This window comes from Melospiza melodia, chromosome 1, assembly GCF_035770615.1.
Source record: "Melospiza melodia melodia isolate bMelMel2 chromosome 1, bMelMel2.pri, whole genome shotgun sequence".
Classification (NCBI taxonomy): Eukaryota; Metazoa; Chordata; class Aves; order Passeriformes; family Passerellidae; genus Melospiza; species Melospiza melodia.
Window position 1 is genome coordinate 126,661,050 of NC_086194.1, and position 19,909 is coordinate 126,680,958.

The 19,909-nt window shown below is 37.9% G+C and overlaps 1 protein-coding gene across 3 annotated transcripts in view; it reads left to right on the forward strand.

The window, feature by feature from the left end:
- The window catches only part of RBBP8 (RB binding protein 8, endonuclease), a 40,363-nt gene extending 31,200 nt beyond the window's left edge, over positions 1-9,163 (forward strand). For all 3 annotated transcript variants that reach the window (XM_063167436.1, XM_063167454.1, XM_063167446.1), the window contains 6 exons: positions 105-219; positions 1,122-1,274; positions 1,887-1,956; positions 2,918-3,014; positions 6,580-6,721; positions 8,567-9,163. In XM_063167436.1, coding sequence (XP_063023506.1) covers positions 105-219; positions 1,122-1,274; positions 1,887-1,956; positions 2,918-3,014; positions 6,580-6,721; positions 8,567-8,664 — 675 coding nt within the window. In that variant the 3' untranslated portion in view covers positions 8,665-9,163. The remainder of the gene's footprint in view (positions 1-104; positions 220-1,121; positions 1,275-1,886; positions 1,957-2,917; positions 3,015-6,579; positions 6,722-8,566) is intronic.
- Positions 9,164-19,909: the final 10,746 nt, after the last annotated feature.

Consider the following 19,909-nt stretch of genomic DNA (forward strand, 5'->3'; position numbering starts at 1 on the left):
AGAAGCCAGTTACTGCTTTGAAAGTATTTCTGATACACAGCATTGACACTGACTGACCAATTGCTTCTGGGTGGAATGGTCATGTTTGCTTCTTTTTCCCCTAGGGTGGTTCTCAGACCAGAGTTGGAGGGGAAGTTGTTGATATGGATTATACTTATGTTAGTGACAGTGTGCTATTAGAAATGAAAAGTCAACAGCAAAATCAGGAAGGCAGTCCACGTAAGACTTTTTCTTTTCTCTTCAGTTTACTTTGCTTTTTTGTGGTATGGTGGGAGTTTGGGGATTTGTTGGAGCTTTTCTGTTTGGTTGGTTTTTTGAGAAGGAGGAGGAGGAAAGAGTAAAAAGGGGCAGTTTTTGTTCCTGTGTGGCTAGATAGTAGAAAATGGTTTGCAGTAAAAAACTGGTGATGAAATCTATAGGCTACACAGGGTCAGTCTGTTTCCTAGAGAGTTGGTGATGGGTTTTGAGGTTGTTTTTTTTTAACATAGGTTAAGAAAAAAGACAGGAATTGTGCTGAGAGAGCCAGTAGCTAGCTATTCCTTTACAGTGCTTAAAGGGTGAAATACTTAACCATATAACATTTCTGATCTCACCTGCAGTAAACAGCTTCAAAAGTTTTCTATGTAATCACATCATTCTTTGTATGAGAAGACTAATTTTGTTTTTAATGACATATAAGTAGAACTAGTATGTTTAAAATAAATCCAAATGTGTTTATATCACTTTTACCATATGGTATGTGGTGAATCATGGCTGCAGGGCACTGACTATTTCCTACCCACAAAAAGTATTTCCTTTTGCTTGGATAAGTCCATAATTACAAGAACAAAAATTTCACATATCCAGTATTAAGGTTAAAGGTACCTCACAATGATTTTAGCAGTTAATCAGATTTTGGAAATGGGATCCAAGGTATCTGAAAAATAAATGAGCATTGGCTGCATTTGAAAGATTGACAGAGAAGTTGCAGCAAGAATTAAGGTGTAGCTGTTTTTGAGTTAATTGGTACTGGAGCAATAAGTAAATGTTAATTATTTTGATACACATTTAGTCAAAATGCAATTTCTTGACTAAAATCATTGAGACACTGATTTGGATGTTCTTTGTGCTTTTAATAACAGGAGGAGAAATAACAGATATGTTTGATCGGACAAGCCATGAAGAATACGAATCCTGCCTACCAGAAGACAGTGCTCCTGCATGTGATGAAAGAGAAACTCTTCATGATGAAGAGCAGGATAAGGGAATAACAGCAGCAAGCAAGAAACTAAAGAGTGGGATATAATTTGGTTTTGTCTTTATTAGCTTACTTAAACTACAGGAGCTGATTTGAAATCAGACTCTGTTCTTTAGGAACAAATATGCCAAATTAACCACCAGTTCTTTTTGCATCAGTTTGTGGTAAAGTTGATTACTTTTAAGGACAAAACATAAGGCAATATGAATTTCTTTTTTGTTTTTTTTGGTAGTTCATTTATCACCACACAAATGTGGAATGTATAGTGGAAGTTGGCACAGCAGCAGAACATTAAATTGACTCTTAAAAGAAACACCAGGTTTTGGCTACAGTTATTGACTTCCTTTCTTCTCAATATTCTAGGTTCTGTGGAAGATTTTACAGTATATCTTGTATTTTAAGCAGCCTTTCCTTTGATGTTCTTCTCTTTTTTGCTTGTGTCACTGCTGCTTTCCTTCTGCTCCAGTAATGCTTTTTGATAGATGGTTCTATCAATTCTGTATTATTTTTTGTATCTATTTGAATCTGTTGTCTCAGACTGGACTGTACATTGCATTTTTATATTTCTTAAAAGTTAATTAATAATTTTACAGAAGTTTCTGCAGGCAGTCTGTTAACCTTCCATTTTGTTTTGCATGTCTATTTATAGAACATGAGGATAAACAAGATAAAGCCAAGCAGAAAGCTTTTGTGGAGCCTTATTTCAAAAGTGATGAGAGGTAATTTAGTTTTTTCTCTATGGGCATTTTAAGGCTCTTTGTATCTTCCCTATAGGAAACTTGATCCTCCATAAAATAAACGTGTTTGTGCGTAACAGCCTAGCAGTTGCAGAAGATGCAGAAGTAGATCTACTACATTAGATAAAAGACTTTAGATAAAAAGTGGGGTAAAGGAAAAAAATGTTGAGATGCCTATTATATTTGCTGAAGAGAAGAGATTGCCTCTTCTGCTTTTTATAATTTTAGTGAATGCAGTGTTTTGTAATATGTGTGGCTTCTTGCAGGTGTGTGGTCATGCCTGAATTTATGAGCCAAGGACCTGTGGGCTGCTTGTACAAATGAAAACTTTTCCTTCTCTGTTTTTTTTACCCCTTGCTCTCTAGGCAATAAATGAATAGTTTTCAACAACTGCACCTCTTAGTGCCTCCTCTGTTGCCTTCCAGTATAATCATAATTAGAAGTCTGAGTCTTCCTTTTGTAATGACACCAAGCCCTTCAGTTAGCTTATATTTTATCTCAGTGCATGTTTTCTTTGTGGAGGAAAACTTGTTTACTGTTTTGAAAGCAGTTAAGTTGAAAAGAAACTACTGATCTTGAACCCCGACATATGTTCCTCTCATGGAAATCATTGCAAGCACAACTTTGTCTTGGACAAAAATATTCTATACAAGATCTCTATTTGAGTAATTTCTATATAGGAATTACTTTTACACTATGAAAAGCCATAATAATGAGACACATATCTCTGGTTATGTAAAAGTTCATATTATGTTTGAAAACTGTTTAGTTTATAGAAATTGCCCAGTTCAACTATGAAAGGCAGTATGATTTGGGTTTTGTAGACATTTTCTGAATTATTTTTTAACTTGTCTGTCCATCATTGTGTTGTAAAAAGTTTGAAAATTCCAGTCATGTGGAAGAAATAAAAGTACTATTATGTGAAAACATTTTTGTTTTTCAGAAAGAATACTGTGTTAGATTTTCCTCATATTGAGGTTATTCGGAAAAAAGACGAAAGAAGGAAATTACTTGGCCACACTTGTAAGGAATGTGAAATAGTAAGTAGTGCTTTAAATTTGTCAGTCTTCCATTCTTCTAACTCCAGACAGTATCTTAAGTGCTGAAGTGCTGTTTTTAATTGTTAATCTGGTGGCATCATCATCATTACCTACAGTAGCTGGGAAGTAAGTGTTTACCAAAGCTGGATAACCAAATTTGCAGGTGGTTTGTTTGTTTTTATTGCAGTAACCACATATAGCATGGAAAGACTTGGGTTTGATTTTTTTGTGTGTATCTGCATGACAGAAGAGCTTCTTACATCATGGTTCCAGTACAATTATTGTTAATAAAAAATAAATTAGCTGGTCAAAGAGCTATTACAGGTTTCCAAACTTTAGATCAAAAGCTCTACTGAACTTTATGGGTGCTGGAATAAGTTCTGTATCCAATGGTACCTTTATATGTCTATCTATAGACAGATCTCATTTTGGTTGATTTTTTCTTTCTTTTCTGGGTTATTTTTTTCAGATAATTGCACCATCATAGGAGACAATGTGTATATTTATGCAAATGCATGCAAAAATGTTTAAAGTTACTTGTTTAAAATACTTGTTAAAAAGTATGAAATTTTTGATTTCACATTACACAAATTTTTTCTCCTTTTCTATTGTCTAAGCTGCTTTCAGATACTTGGTGTAGAGATAAAATATTGACGTAATTATATGTGTAATAAGAACATATTTAGCCATTAGTAGAGTTATGAGCTCATAAATGATGACTCAGTAGAAGTGTGGATTAATGACTGAACAATGATGGATTTTCTGGAATCTTTCCACTTAATTTTCACATGTATTTAGAACCAACATCTTCAGAGATTCTCCTGCTATTCACTTTATAGTCAAGTCCCATTTACTTAGATGAAGAAATTAATTAGAGTATGTTTTTAATGAAAATATTTTCTGAAAAATATTGGTAAAACTCACTAAATACAAATACCTAATTTTTACAGTCAACTATAAATATCATTTAAAAAAATGTTTGATTTAAAGAGTTTGAAAAAAAACAAAACAACCCCCAACCTTCAGTCTGTTTCATGGTTCCAGAGCCATGTGTTAAGCATTTTAATTTCCTGTTTCTGTAAGCTACAGATCTTCCTTCTGTAAATCCAATTTGTGTTACTTTCTGTCAAATTGGAGTGATAACTATAGTGTCTGGAAACATTCACAGCTCCAGTTTTGTAACAGTAGGTTTTTACATTAAATGCTAGGAAAGTTTGGGTTCGTTGTTGGTTTTGGCTTTTGGGGGCTTTTTTTTAAGTCTACACCATTCAAGATTAATGTCTTGGAATGTGTGGAATGCTTGGCTGTGTCATTGCACAATAATAAAACTAGCTTTGAATTAAATGCCTGTGAGAGAAGGGAGTATTGGATAAAGTATAAATGATGCTTTAGAAAAGTCTTGGCTTGCTGATTAGCCATATGGGTTTGAAAAGCTGCCACAGTCTAAGGGAATATTTAGGGAGTGGAGAGAGATCGGTCAATTGATTCTGGCCCTGTACGGCAAGCGGTGTCAGTGGGGTCAGTTACTGTCACTCTGAGAGGACCTGGGATTTAACTTCTGCACATGCCACAGCAGGCTGATAATAAAGTCCTTTATAAGCTTTATCTTAAAGCTTTGTGGAAGCATCGCATACACTTTACAGTGTAGAACTTTTGATAAGAAGTCTTGTTTTGGTTTTTTATGACCTTGTGATGCTATCAGAGAAGGATTGTAGGCAGAAGTTACAGGTAGCTTGTAAAAGTAACATTTGTTAGTGTGGTTGTTAAGTGTAGCTACACTTAGGTGAGTAGGAGGATCACTCAGATGCATTTTTACGTGCATTTAGATTACTGGAATTATTCTGCAAATTTTTGCTAAACTAATGGGAGGAACATTTTTAGGGTTTGCTTGCTTTCTGAAACTGTAAATTGTAGAGTTCTATAAACAATTCTTTTACAGGGAAGACAGGATGAGATTGCAGTATCTTCACACATGGAAAAGCCTAGCTTGAATGTTTTGTGTGGATTAAAAATGCTATGGACAGTGAGATCAGTCCAGAAAACAGCTGAGAGTTCTTTTTGCTGTTTAGCTGACATACATAACTCTCATTCTCTGTCAACCCTAATAGATTCCTAAAGAAACCAAAGAAGAAGTTTCTTTCTAATTTATTTTTTAAACATGCTTATTTTGATTTTTGATTGTTCTTATTTTCTGTTCCCACTAAACTGTACTGTACTTTTCATTGTTGGATCTGTAATTATTCCTTACTTATCATGATTGTTTAATTTAAAAAAATGCAACACACTGACAACTTTTAGTAGATTAATTTCTAAAATTTCAGGCTATTTACAGGACAAAATAAGGAGCACTGCTAATTATCCCTAAGTAAAACTCAGCAATATTTGTCTTATACAGACACTCTAGAATTCTTATAGTTAATTTTGTTGACTTAACACCTCGTTCTTAACTTTTGTCAGTAAAAATTGAATGAGCATACTTTACAATTCCAAGTAGGTTTTCTGAAATCATGCCAGTAGCTGAGAGCATGAAATAATCTCTTTTGATAGAGGTATCCTGTTCTCTTCCTGAGTTCCCCAGTCTAGGTCACTTTCCATCTGATTGAATGAGTTATAAACTTTGATTTGCCTTTTTGAATTGCAAGACTGACATTTCAGTAGAATGTTTTACTGTTTTCACAAAGGTCAGGTTTCTTGTGTGGCTCTGACTGTTGACTTACCAGTTGAATCAAGCAGTGCATTCACTTTTAAAATATTTTGACCCTCTATGTGCTCTAAGGTCCAGATTTGTATTTTTAGGAAATACAACTAGAATTACAACTAGAATTAAAACAGAGAAAACTGCATGGAAAAAAATATACTCTACCTTTCTATGATGCTACTCAGGGAAACACCCAGCAAAAAGGTTTGGAGGGAGTATATACTTTTCTCACTGCAGCCCCCAGTACAGCTGACAGGGGTGAAAGAGTGTAGCCAATTTACTGTAGAGAATGCTCAGCTGACAGATAATTTCTGGAGTCCCAGTGTCAGTCAGCTATTTAAACTAACTCTTTATTTACTTCTAATTTGAGGCTAAGTAAGTAGGAAACGTTTTGACTTAAGTTTGCTGTTACTACTGTAAATTTGGATACTGGAAACAATTCTGCAGCATGGGGTGTGTAGTTTTTTCCTTTTTTAATTTTATTTCTAGATGCAAGCTGACACTTAATAAATTTTAAAATTCCAATCTCTTTCAACACCTGTGCTACTTAGCTTTGTAAAATCAGTCAGTAGACTGTTGACATAAGTAATTGTACACATACCTCAACCTTGTTATGGTATGTTAAAAGATAGAAGGTTAACAGATTTGCCACAATGAATTTGTTATACTTAGTCTGTAAATTCAGTGAGCTTTTAGGATAATTGCCAGGTGTTTGTCGCTTGGATAACAAATCTCTACTCTAGCTGTCTTCACCATTGTTTTTAGATAACTGTGTTAATAAACACAGTGATTGATAATGTCAATTGTGTAAAGCAGTTTCTATTATGTATGAATTTGTTAACTCATTTTTCCCCTGCTTACATTCAGTATTATGCAGACATTCCAGAAGAAGAGAGAGAGAAGAAACTCGCTTCCTGTTCAAGACATAGATTTCGCTACATTCCTCCAAATACTCCTGAAAATTTCTGGGAGGTTGGATTTCCTTCCACCCAAACCTGTGTGGAAAGAGGTTTGTACCAAAAAAATCTTGAAAAGTACTTTTTAAAGCTGCTGCTTTTTTTTTTTTTTCTTTTTTTTTTTTCCTCTCCCCTGAAATTATCTACCATTTCTCCCAGTGAAATTATCCACTGGCGTTAGCAGTTCCTATACTACTAAGAAAGGAATATAGGGAGATTTTCTTAGAGAAGGCATTGGGAAATAATTGGGATTTTCATAGAACTTAAACTCTATATTTTGACCATAAGCAAGAATTGGATTTTCAGAGTGAAAGGCCAAGAGATTGTACTTACTCAGGAGAGACAGGCAGCACTATTGATGTCCATTGTCAGTGTTTTTTTGGAGCTTCATAATACCAGGTAATAATGGAAATGTTGCAGGTAAGGTGTAGTTAAACAGTTTTTCATACATATACCCTGCTTGCTAGTGACAATGAAAAGATGTGGTGTTTGGTTTGGGGTTTTTTTTTAACTGATCTTCACATAGAAGTTTGTTCTTTCTAAATAATTTTTCAAAATCTTAGAGCCTGGTGTAAAACTGAGGTTCTACAAATTATGTTAAAACACAGTGAGTTTGTAGTGTACTCTAGGTACAATTCTTCAGAAGTGGTGAAGTGCTGGGGTGAGCAGGCCTACAGGAACTCTCTGAGTTCCATTTATGTATTTACTTGTGCATTAGCTGTGAAACATTAATCTTTGCTTTTATCTGTTCTTGTAACAGTGTCAGGTCAGGCATAGGAAAATGTAGCCAGAGTTGTGTATGTGTGTTGTGTGATAGTGTTGCAGTGTCATCCTTAATCTTTCACAACAGGGAGCCTTGATTTTTATGGACCATATAACTTGTTACTACCCATTTGGAATCTGCTTGCAGCCTCATTAAAAATTAGCTTCTTGTCTGGAGGAAGAGCTGTTCAGTTGTTGATGGTTCTCAACAGCATATCAGACTTTAGATCAACCCTCCCTTGGAAAAGGAAATAATTTTATAGCAGTGCAGCAAGAGAATTTAAACATGAGGGAGTTCCCACGATGAGCAATTGCTCTTGCCACTCTGGTGTAGTGGGGTACAACATAGGTATCTTCTACTCCTTATTGGTATCTTGAACTGTCTGTTTGTGCTGTTTTGGGTTTTTTTTAAATAACTGAGTTACATAGACAGAATTTTCCAACTATGAAGTAGAAATCTGCTACTCTCACTTTGGTGGGCATTGTTGCTGATCAACAGTAAGGAATTGACAAAAGCCAGGTGCTGAAACTGACTTGCATAAAATGTCTGTTCACTGTCAGTGTTAGCTAAGTTGAGTATGTTATAGAAATTTTCTATCCACTTCTCTTATCAGAGAGCTTTCACAGTGTGTTTGATCCATAGGCTCATGTTCAGCTTTTTCCAGTCTTTATAAATCTGGGTGCTCTTAAAACAGAGGGAGGTACTGTTTATATATGTGCCTGAAGTTTCCTCTGTATGACTAGGATTTACATTTTCAAAAGTGATTTTTGTTAGTCAACTGAATTAGCAGTTCTTGCATACTTTGTTACTCTTAAGTAAAATCCTTGGTAAAAGAAAATGACAAGTGCAGTTTTGTTTTGAATAGATGAACAATTCATAGTTTCCATTCTGTTCTTCACTGTTAACTGTCTGAATGGCATTACTGTGCAGTCACCTGCTAGAAAGCTGCTGTGTATTTTAATGAATGATATTTACACACTGGAATCTCAAAACTTTTATGTGAAGTCAGAACCCCAAAGTTCCCTAAAAAGAAAAAAAAAGTTACAAGTCATTTTTTGAGGCTAAACACACATTAAAGCTAAAGTTATTCCTGGTTTTGTATAGTATTTCTTACCCCAGGTTTATTCTTTTTAAGGCTACATTAAAGAGGACCTTGCTCCCTGTCAACGTCCAAAGAGGCGGCAGCCTTACGCTGTGATGTTTTCTCCCAAAGGCAAAGAGCAAAAGACATAAAGGATGGGGAAGTGAGGAGTGCCAGCCTGAAGTGGATCTCTCCTGTCCGTAGATATTTATAGTTAATATAAACTTGAAATAAAGAACTGTGTTTTCCACAATGATAGATAAATTGTTTAATTGAATATGTAAATTTTATAAAATTGGTTTGCAAGTCTGATGTACCAGGAAACAAGACTATTTAATGTATGTTTGTTTCATATTGTGTTAATACATTTTGTATTCATTTTTGCACCTGTCAGAGAAGTCTCCTACTTTTTTTTTTCTTTAAGGCCAGCAGCTGAAATTCCAGCAATTCCTGTCTGAACTTTGTGTCAGTGAATAACTGCTTTGAAGTCACTGAAATCAGTTGTTCTTGCAAGAGTAATGTCTGTTAATGGGAACAGAAATGACAATTTTCTAGGGTGCTTTTATTTTGCTCTGGATTTTCTTGTATTTCTTTTCTCTTGTTGCAATAATGGTTGTATCTACTTGGAATAAAGCTGCATTAAATATGAAATGTGTCTACTGTTCATACTTTGGGAGTGTGAAAACCAGGAAGTCTTAAGTGTCTTTCTTCAATTCTGGTGTTAAATGTAGAGCACCATGTTTTCCTCAGTGTTTAAATTAGAATGTCCAATATTCCTTTTATTTTTTCCTTGAAATCTCTTTGCAGATATGTGTCTCATTTATTGGTAGAGATAAGCATTATTATTCCTAAATTTGGGTGACAGCTCTGCCCAGAATTCTCCTAGTGGACAGCAGTAGTCATCACCTAGGTTACAAATTATTATCCAGAGATATTTTAAATTAATCTTTTGTAGGAGGGGATATATTTCCATACTTGCATTGGGAAAGTAAGATCATACAGTATCACAGAGGCAGGGTAATACCTACATAGGTAGGCAAGCCAAAGATCACCATAAGATCCCTAGGAATAAAGAAGCTACAGAGTTGGGTTCAAGCACTGAGAACTCTTAAAAAGAGATCATAAAGCAAGCAAATGTATCTGTAATTTCTATTCTTATACTTTATGTATGGGTATAAAAATATATTTAAAATCTTGGTGGATATAGGACCATTTAAATTCAGCTATTTTTATATAGGAATGGTGGCAGGTTCTGCTGGTGGAGAAGTTGTAGCATAGGTCCAAGAAGAAAACTAAAACAAATGTGATCAATTTAACTGTAACACTGAGTGCCACAAAATCCTTTTATGTTGAAGTAACAGGCCTTGCAGAAAAGTAGAAGAAGGGATAACAGTAGGCACTGTCCCCATCCTACCTGCTTAGTTGGTTTTCTTACTTCAGCACTTCACAGGGATGTATCCTAAGCATTGCCAAAGGCATGGAGCCAAATAACAATGAAAGTCTTTATTCCTTCCCATATATACTAATTCATGCTGACAATAAATGTTTGCAACACTGTGAAATCATTTCTTGGAACAGGCAGTCAACCCATTCCAAAGTAAGTCTGGTTTCCTGGAATTTTTTTTAAATTAAAAAAAAAACAGGTGCTGCCAAAAAGTGGAATTCTTGCAGGTATCTTGAAAATTGTTTTAGAACAACTCTGAGATGGTCTGCATAAATATTTATCCATTAGAAAAGAAGTTTTAGCAAGAAGAGTAGGGTAGGAGACTGCTTTTAACTAGGGAGAGCCTTTACACAGTAAAAGCTACATCCACCAAAAGAAAAGTAGAGGCACTCTGCAACTAGTCAAATGTAAATTTTGCTATGAAGTAGGCTGTTTTGATGCCTTAAGTTTTAGCTTTCATATTTTCCAGATTCTGTACTGCATTAGCATATAACTGAACTTTTATGTGAAGTGTTAGCAAGTTCTCTTCACGGCTTAGTTAGACAAAACAATCCTTTTCCAGCCTGAGAACCATGGGCACCATTACAGCTTCAGGCCCAAAAAGTATAAACAGCAAATTGAGGAGAGCAATCTGGGAGGATGGGACTTCATAACCTGAAGCTGTAATTGGACAATTAGCCCAAATATGTAAATTTAGACCCAAACTTAGAAAAGTGTGAAAACTTGGGACCCGCCATCCATCCTGGCTGGAGCCACAGCCAGGCTCTTGTACTGCCCAAGATGTATCCTTTGAAGGCCATTTAATAAATTATTTATTCCTTCCTCCTTTATTCCTTTAACACTATCTAGCCTCTGTTCTAGGTAGCCTCTCAAGGCATCTGTTTGAGACAGTTTCTGAAAGAAATAATTATAAATCCTATTTTGAGAACTTGATCAGTGAAAGTGAAAGATCAAACAATAATGGGAACATTTAAAGGTAAGATGACAAGGAAAGATGGGATTTTTACACAATGTTCATTATGGAAGTGCCTGGGAACCTTTCTTTGCAGGGTGGGTGGACAGAGCTGTTGGGAACTGAAATGGCAGAGAAAGTCAATGATGTGGGTGTTGGCAAGAGGACAGGATTGGAGCCTGCTCCCATGGATTGGAAGGTGAGAGAAAAAACAGCTAAATTCCTCACTATAGCATGGAACATGAGCTTCAAACCAGCTGTGGTTGTCAAGGAGAACAAAGTAACAATTCTGCCTTGAGGTCCTAAAGAAGACCCCAAGGACATCAGTGGGGCTGCAGCCTGATGAGTTTTATGGAGTCATGGGAGCTGGGCTAATTGATAGGAGTGTAATGAACAAGATTTTCAGACCTTTATAAACACAGTGTGAAAAGATGACGCTTTTTACAGCCGCCATTCTGATGACTTTTTAGATACTCTGAAGGTGTCAAAATATGATTTATCTGACAGCTTGTTTAAAGGTATATAAGGCATTACAGTGGGATTCTGCTACGTTTTAGCAGAATTTTATTCAGCCTATTTGTGTTCTGAGAAAGGGTGAAGGGAGAAGTCTGATAAATTATTAACTGAACAAGCGGAACTGGGATATAGAAGAGGGGGAAATTGAAGAGCAGAACCCCTTCACACACAAAAGGGATGTCATGGATGCTGATGAAGTCATGAAGAGGAAAGGAAAGAGCAGGGATTGCTCTCCAAAGGCAACAGGTTTAGTTACAAGAAAGGAGCTCAGTGTCTATGAGGATATTTACTGCTCCACTAGAGGACAGTAAGGAGCTGCTTTTGAGCTTAAAGCAGTGTAAGAATTACTCTTTGTTACCCTTAGATAGTTGGCCAGTTTTATAAGATTTATATTGACTTTTAAATTGTAGATCTCTTGTCTAGCTCTTCTAATGCCAGAAAAACTGTTTCACTTCATCTTGAGAAGCAAGAGATCAATTGTAAAAATCAAGAAACAAGAATAGAAACAGACTGATTTCTCCTCCAAAAATAAGGATAAAGAAATACCAGAAGTCTAAGCAACCTTTGTATACCAAAGAGATTATTGGAATTTATAAATTTTAAAAAATTAGTGAAATATTTCTATTTGCAGAAATTTATGATTATGACTTGCTTACATTTTAGGACACTCTTGGAATATTATGTATCTTTTGCCCAGAAGGAATGGAAGAAAAAAAGGGAGCCAATCAGAGCCAGTAAGGAAATTGTGCTAAAAATGTTACTTTAAATATTGTTATATTTATACATATTGGGTTTTCCTCTTTATGGCATGGCAGCACATTATAATTGCAGTCAGCTGGGCTGTCAAGAGGAGTGGACTGTGTTCTTTGAGATTTGTGAGGTTTTCCACAGTTGGCAGTGGAAAAAAAAATCAGATAAAAACTATGAGCTGAAGGAGGTTTCTGTCTTTGGAGGAGATTGGGGCGAAAACCAGTGTTTGTGAGCTAAATATTCAATGCCTTCTTACCTGAAGGCATTACTCAGAAGTTGAGAGAGTGGGAGAAATTTCTTCAGGGTTATTGAAGTATGAGCATCCAAATGGGAATCTCTGGTGACTATTGGGTTGTGCATCCACCACCTGGCAGAACAGCCAGGATAGCCACAGCTGTCTCCTTGTTTCCTGTCCTCAGCTGGGACTAAATCTAAGGATTCATGCTGCCTCTTCTCATTTTAAAAGGGAAAACTTAGTAATCAATGCTAGGATTTGTGCATCTTGCAGTTATGTAAATAAATGCTGATATAGTATTGGTCAGGACTGGAAGAGCTTGAGGACATGACATTCATGTAGGAAGTACCCCCAAACAGTAATACCTAGGAACTCATCCATTCAACAACAGCAAAAACAGCCCTCCCTGGAATGGGCTGAAAACTGGAATGGGCTTCTGAGTTTTTCTGAACTCAGATTGAGGTAAACCTCTTGGGTTCCAGTCCATTGGTGTGGACCCAAGAATTGTACAACTTCAAGTTGGTGGCTTAGTGTCATTCTCAAAAACGTAAAGCTGGCAAAGTCATGGCTTTAGCACTTCCAAAGTGTAATCTGCCCACTCTGCAAACAATCTCAGTCTGAGAAGGGAGCCTTTGATCAAAAAAATGGTTTTTTAGACTGCTTGGAGCACAGAAGTCAAATTGCTGGTAAAATGTCCACAGGCAAGCTGTTTCCTGCACTGCCCATGAGGCCAACTTGGTTGCTAGTTGCTTTTAATTAGATGTGCTTTTGAACTTTGCCTTTCTCATGCAGAAAGGATAAATGCCTTGTGTCTAATGAAGCAGAAGGAAAACTATGTCTGTGTGCTGGTAATTAGAAACTCCTGTCAAAAGAAACAAAGAAAAATAATACAAGAGCAGAAAAATCATAGGCCAGGGAAAAACAGGAGAGAGTAGAAGAGAATGATGAGGTTCTTGTTGGTGGCACATCATGGGGTATCAGTGGACTCTTGTTTTTAGAAATAATAAACATCAGCCCTGATCCTCAAGGGAAGGGGTTTGCTATGTTTAAATCAATTGTGGAGCATTTGGAAGAAGAAGCTGACACTTCCTTTGTCAGTGTGTCTCTTAGTGTAGAAAGACTGCTCGTTCTCAACATAATCTGTCTTTGTTGTGTTCCTGCACAGAGCATAAAGTTTCCAGGAGTGTTCTCTATCTACAAGTATGAGCACCTAACTATGAAGGAAAGGTAGCAGGACACTGCAGAAATAAACCTAAGGTTAAGTCATTGGAAGATGGACCTGAGTTTAAGTTTTTTTCAGTAAAACCTGAAATGTAGTGTTTTCCTCAGATTTCAGCTTGCTTCTTTAGTCTGTGCATTGCAATTTTTATGTCACTGTATCAAAAAATTAGGTGCTATAAATGATAAAAATAGCGTTGTCCTCTGTGAATTATTTTACAGGTTACAAAGTGACAGCACAGTTTGGGTTGTTGTGTCTTATAACAAGGATGTGCTATAAAAATACACAATTCATTTTGATCAAGTTCAAAATTATGATTCCTCTAAATATACATCAGTCTCCCTCAATGATAAATATGAGATTTTTTTCTGAATTGCAATTGTCTTCTGTGTCACTGCACTCCTTTAAAAGCTACTTCTCTTCTTTCAAATATTTTTTAGGATACATCTGTGGCTGGATATTTGGCATCCTGGGCACAGTGCCTGAGGTGCAAGCACTATCACAGCAGAGCCACGTGGACTTGCTGGGGCCTGGGAGAAGTTACTCTATCGTGTTTTTTGTGAAGAGAGCCTCCAGTCAAGGGCAGTGAGGTCTGTCCCCCACGCTTGGCAGTGGTGGGAGATAACCCTGCCCTGCAGGAACTTTGAGAAGGACATTTGAAGACTGCTTGCCCTTGGGTGGCTTTTGTCTGCATTCCAGCTGCAGCCATGTCCAGGCTTATCAGCCTCACTTACAGCCAAGGCTCCTGTTTAGCATCTTGTTAGGAAAATTAGTTGGAGTTTAGGTCAACATGGGAGAAAGGTTTTGTCATTACAGATGGAAAAGCTGATTTAAGCTAAAAGTGTGTATTTATTGGGAAGGCATCCTCAAACTAGATAGAACATGTTACCAAATCAGGACAGTAACATTTGGTACATGCTTGCTACACCGGTTAGTGACTACACTTGCAACTAACCAATGTACCAACAAAGTTATCAGTACAAACTGGTGACATCCATGACATACTCAGACAAAAAAGTGAGAAAAATATTCCCAGAAATAATTGCAGGAAGGGTTCCATGTCTACCTCTATTCTACGCCATGTCTTCTACAAAGATATTACACACATGTGGCAATAATGCACATTAATATATTTCAGGTACTGTACCAGAATAAATAAAATATTAACAACAATTTGGAAATACAGAAGATCTCCCTTTTCCCCCCTTTCTTATTTCTGAGTGTTCTACCCAGGTCTTTAAACTTCAAAGAAGAGATCAGTTAGATTTTTGGTTTGGGTTTGGGTTTTTTTCACTTTTGATAGTCACTAACTTTAATAACTGTTTTGAATTAATTTATTTTCAGTTACTTAGTACCTTACTTGGCATGGTTCCTACTTAAGACAACAATTTCATGTGGAGAATGCTTTAAGAAAAAAAAAATAGTGATACAAAGGAAAAAACCTTTCTATGCCTGTATTCCAGAGCCAGTAGGAACAGACAGGAGACAGTGCTGTGGATCAAACACACATGAAACAAGAAGCAGAGGAGACAAAATTCAGATCTAGTCATCAGCTCCAATCCATATGGTGATAAAAGCCGCTCAATTCCCTCACAGTCAAAATTACCAACTCTATGACTCTTTTTAGAACAGTTTTAAATAAAGTGAGAATAAAATAAAGCTAGATAAGGAAGAAATAACAATTTAGGGGCCTTTAGGAATATGTTTTGTGTGCTTTACTTGTGCCCATGGGTAAATCAGTTATGGGAAAAGATAAAGAGATTAAATACAGTCTTTGAAATTACATTCCTAATGACTCACCATTTCAGAGAGCTTGGGAATTTAGGCTGCAATTGAAAAGAAGCATAAAATGAAAAAAAGCTAACATTATCTTGGATAATGTGTATCAGATAATGAGTTGATACTTTTTTAATGTTGAACAGATGTCCTAGAAGAGACAATTATTTTAATTCAAATTTTCTTTTACTTAAGCCAGTTTGCAAAAATGCAGGTACCCTCTCACACAAGTGTAAGGATGAATATAATTAGAACCAAGACACTATAGCTGCAAGTCAGAAAATCTAATTTTCTTTTGCTATTCCATGGAAATATCCTGCATCTCAAATTGTAGTATTCTTACACTTTGGAACAAAATAGCAAAATTTTCCATTAAATGAAATCTAAAATAATTGAGTTTGAAATATTAGAATTATTGAAGTATTTCATTCTGCCCTAGCAATTGAACTTATATCATTACTGTCAAATTAATAGAAGTAGGCAAGAAACTCAAACTCATCATGACAACCCTCTCTGAAATCACTGCACTCTTTATATGAGTCTCTAAAGTGTTTTGCTTGCTGGATGTGAAATGAATACTTTCCAGCTTGCTAGCCTGCCAAGCACACTCTAATAATTGCTAATAGATCACTAAATGCTTGGCAAACCATTCAGAGAAACCAGTGGGACTTTTGAAGTTTAATCCTAATAATTTGACTTCAGCAAGGAAAAGAAGAAATGTAAAATGTTGTAAAGAATGTTTTTTTAGCCATACTTCCCTCTACTTCTTTTTTGGTCAGTAATAGAGAAGCACATGAAGTTATTTGAAATATGATTCTCTTCTTCTCAAACTTGTGTTGGAAGAGTTAACTGTTCAGGGGGGTGCCAGAAAGCCTTTTTTATTCCTCAGCCTGTGAGTATTGACAGAGAATATTTCCTTAGCAATCCTGGAAAAGTATTATGCATTCCCAAGAAAGGAATTGCATTTATGTCTCATCTGCTCCATCTTCTGCCGTGGTACACAGAGAGCATTGAGCCAGGGAGCTCTGGGGTTGGTGGCACCTCACCCTAAGGATAAGCAAAAGAGGCTTTTGTGAAAATGTTGTCAAGACATTAAATGGCCATGTTGTTCTGATACAATATTGTGGAAATACATGTGGAAATATATGACTTATTTCACAAGTCATTAAATCTGATCAATATTTCTTTTAAAAGACAGGTATGTGCTGTGGAGGCTGGTGGTTTCCAGGCAGTGCCAGCTCTTTGAAGTTACTGCATGTATGATTTTCTCACAGAACTGGGTTCATTTATAAAAAGACATTTATGTTAAAGCAAATGTGAGCTGGCACTGAAACAATTGCTATTAAAATATATTTCCCTTTGAGATGTCAACAATTTCCAACTCAGTATATATAAAAATAGCTGTCATGGGCTTTCTCAGAAGAAAACTTCTGCAGAATCTGCTTATCCCAGGACTGACCTGGGAGGGACATGAGAATAGGAACAGTAAGATTTAAGGCATTTATTACTCAGAGAGGCTACAAATTGTTATTCCAAATGGGTCTGTAGACTTGACATGACCTATTCTAGAGGCTCTCAGTCATGTCCCCAAAACCCATGGCAGCTCTTTTACACCCAGCAAAGACACCCATGAGCTGTGGCACACACTGAGTCATTCCAGAGGGAGCTGCCTTCCATATGCAGTTATGAGACTCACAGGAGACTCCCAAAGCCAAACATTTCCTCTTTCTGCCACTCTAATTTGCTACCTAGAGGCAGCAGCCTGCTTTGTTCTGCTCTTCCAAGTTCTAGATGTACCTCCATTTCCAGGAACAAAACTGACGCTTGCCTGCCAAGGTCCATCAAGGGCCTGCACTCCTGGTGGTGAAATCTTTTCCCTCACAATTCCCCATCTCTCCCACAATTCTGGATTCAGGCTTTCAGCTCAGACTAACTGGAAGTGTTTTGAAAAGGGGCCCTTATTTCAAAGAGACTCAAGATGCTCTAGAATGTGATGGAGTTCAGCAATCAGAAAGTGAGGTGCTGTAATTCACACCCCATTGCAGAAAACTCAGATATAGGTGGGGCACTGGCAGAGAGCAACTCATGGGGAGGGAGTTTTGTGTGAAAATATTTCATTTTCTCAAAGAAACATCTTAACTTTAGGATGCTCCAAGACCATTTTGGTCAGATCCTGGCCTACTCTACTGCCACTTTTAAAACTCACTCATCTGTAAAAAACCTACTCTAGTAGCTTTCCTTGTGCCAACATGCAACTGATGGCTGTTGAACCAAATGCTTCAAGCTGGCTTAGGGTATTTTAAATCCTGTTGCCTATTTGTTGTGGTTTTAGCACTCAGACAAAGGGCTCTACATCTTTTGTATAGATTTATGCTATATAGTAGCCAAGAATAAATCATGCAAATGGAAAAATATCAAGGACAGAGTGTAGAAAAGTAAGATAATGTGATTATGTGTGGGGCTGCTGTCTTTGCAGTACTTAAGCAGAATATCTGCTGCTCTGCACATCTCTCATTTTTTTGAAAGCTAAAAAAATAAAAAAACATAAAAGACTTGCTATTCCTTGGCCATGGCTGAAGCTGAAGGGAAGAATTTTTCAGGGAGGATTTCCAAGCTCCCACTCACTAGTCAATTCAATTTTTAAGGCTTTGGGATAATACAGACTCATTTATTGCTCAGAAGTTGCCTGCATGTAACTTTATACCAAGGAGGTTTGATGAATTTTCAACATGTGAAATTCCAGTGTTTTCCTGGCCTACTGCCGACACTTCTGAGATCTTCCTCTTTTACTACTTAATGTGTGTGTGCAATCAGGTATTTTGGTTGTGTTTTCAGACCATTTCCCTTTCCTATTTTCATTGCTGCACTTTGAGGATCCTGATCTCACCACAAAGCCCACGTTTTTTAGTATAAACAAAGCTGCAGCCTCTAAAATCCAAAGATTGTATAAATTTCTGCTTTTCCTTAAGAAAAGCTTTCAAACTGAACGAGAGGGCAAAAAGGCTTTCATATGCCAGACCCAGTGCTGTTATGGGACAAAAGGTAGGGGACCCTGGTGGCCTCACTGGGGACGTGATCCCTCCCTGCCCTTTGCTGGACTGTCCCAGGGAACCCTCAGCCCCATGGGCCAAGGGTGACATCCATCAGGGTGAGACAACAGGAGAGGCTCACCTGAGGGGTTTGGCACATTGTGGCGTGCAGGGGAACAAAGTCTTGGGATGCAACAAATTTAGAGGATGTTATGGGGAGGAAGCAGTGTGGCAAAAGGGAGGGATCATGGTGGCTTGGGGAGTAATGAGTAGGTGAGAGTTAAGGGATATAAGAGACCAGTCAGTGCCCTTGTCTGGCCATGCCCTGCACCTCATTGCTGCCATCTCTCCTGTCTGCTCATCAAACTGTGTCCATACACATCCCTGGGTGGAGGCTCCACTGTTGCTGGCAGGCAAATGGAATAGGTGGCTTGGGAGACAGATAGCAAAGCAGAAATATCCTGGGCCAGCTATTTCTCCATCCCTACCTGCAAAACAACGGGAGGAGCTGGCTACTGATCCAGGCCAAGCACAGGGGAGAGTGTGAGGTCTGGGGTTCACTGTGAGACCTGTCTGCATGTGTGTGTGTGTGTGTCCAAAGATTGATAAGGGCACCCAGGGCCAGCTGCCAGGTGGGCTGGCTGTCCATGCCTGGTCACAGGAGGGGTGCATAGCCTCATGTGGGTGTGTGTGTGTCTCTGCACATGAGTGGGGCTGGAGCCCCACTGGTAGGTGCTGGATGGATTGGATAGATTGGATGTATGAGCACAGTTCCTGCCCACATGGTGTGTCTGCATGTATTCCTAACACAAAAACCTTCGTGTGGATCAGACACGGAGTGGGACAGAACTAAAACTTTTGTGCTGCTTGTGCAAGTGCTGTGTTTTCTAGGTGTGCTGGTTTTGACTGGGACAGAGCTGGTATTTTCAGTGCAGCTGGTGCAGGGCTGTGTTTTGGATCTGTGTTGAAAAGAGTGTTGAAAACACAGGGATGTTTTTGTTGTGCCTGAGCAGCACTTACACAGGTCAAGGCCTTCTGTGCTCCTCAGTGCTCCCTGGCAGGCAGGAGCCCAGGATGCACAAGGAGCTGGGAGGGGTCAGCTGAGCATCCCAGTGTAGCTGGAGCATTCCAAACCATATGGCATCACGGTCGGCATGTGGAGCTGGGGGAAGAAGGAGGAAGGAAGGGATGGTCAGAGTGATGGAGTTTTTCTCCCCAAGCCACCATCAGGCGTGAGGGAGCCTGGCTTTCCTGGAGGTGACTAAACATCCACCAGGTTGGAGTGAGTGAGCACTGAGCTCCAGCTGGGCTAAAATCACTACACTGGGTTGTGCTGAGTGGCCACATGTATACAGGGTTTGTGCGTGTGCCAGTTTGGAATTCATACTCAACCTGCCCACAGACTATTTTTAACTGGTGGGCTTCTGAATCCAGTGACCCCCAACCCCACATGCCCAAGTCTCTGCTGAATGCAGT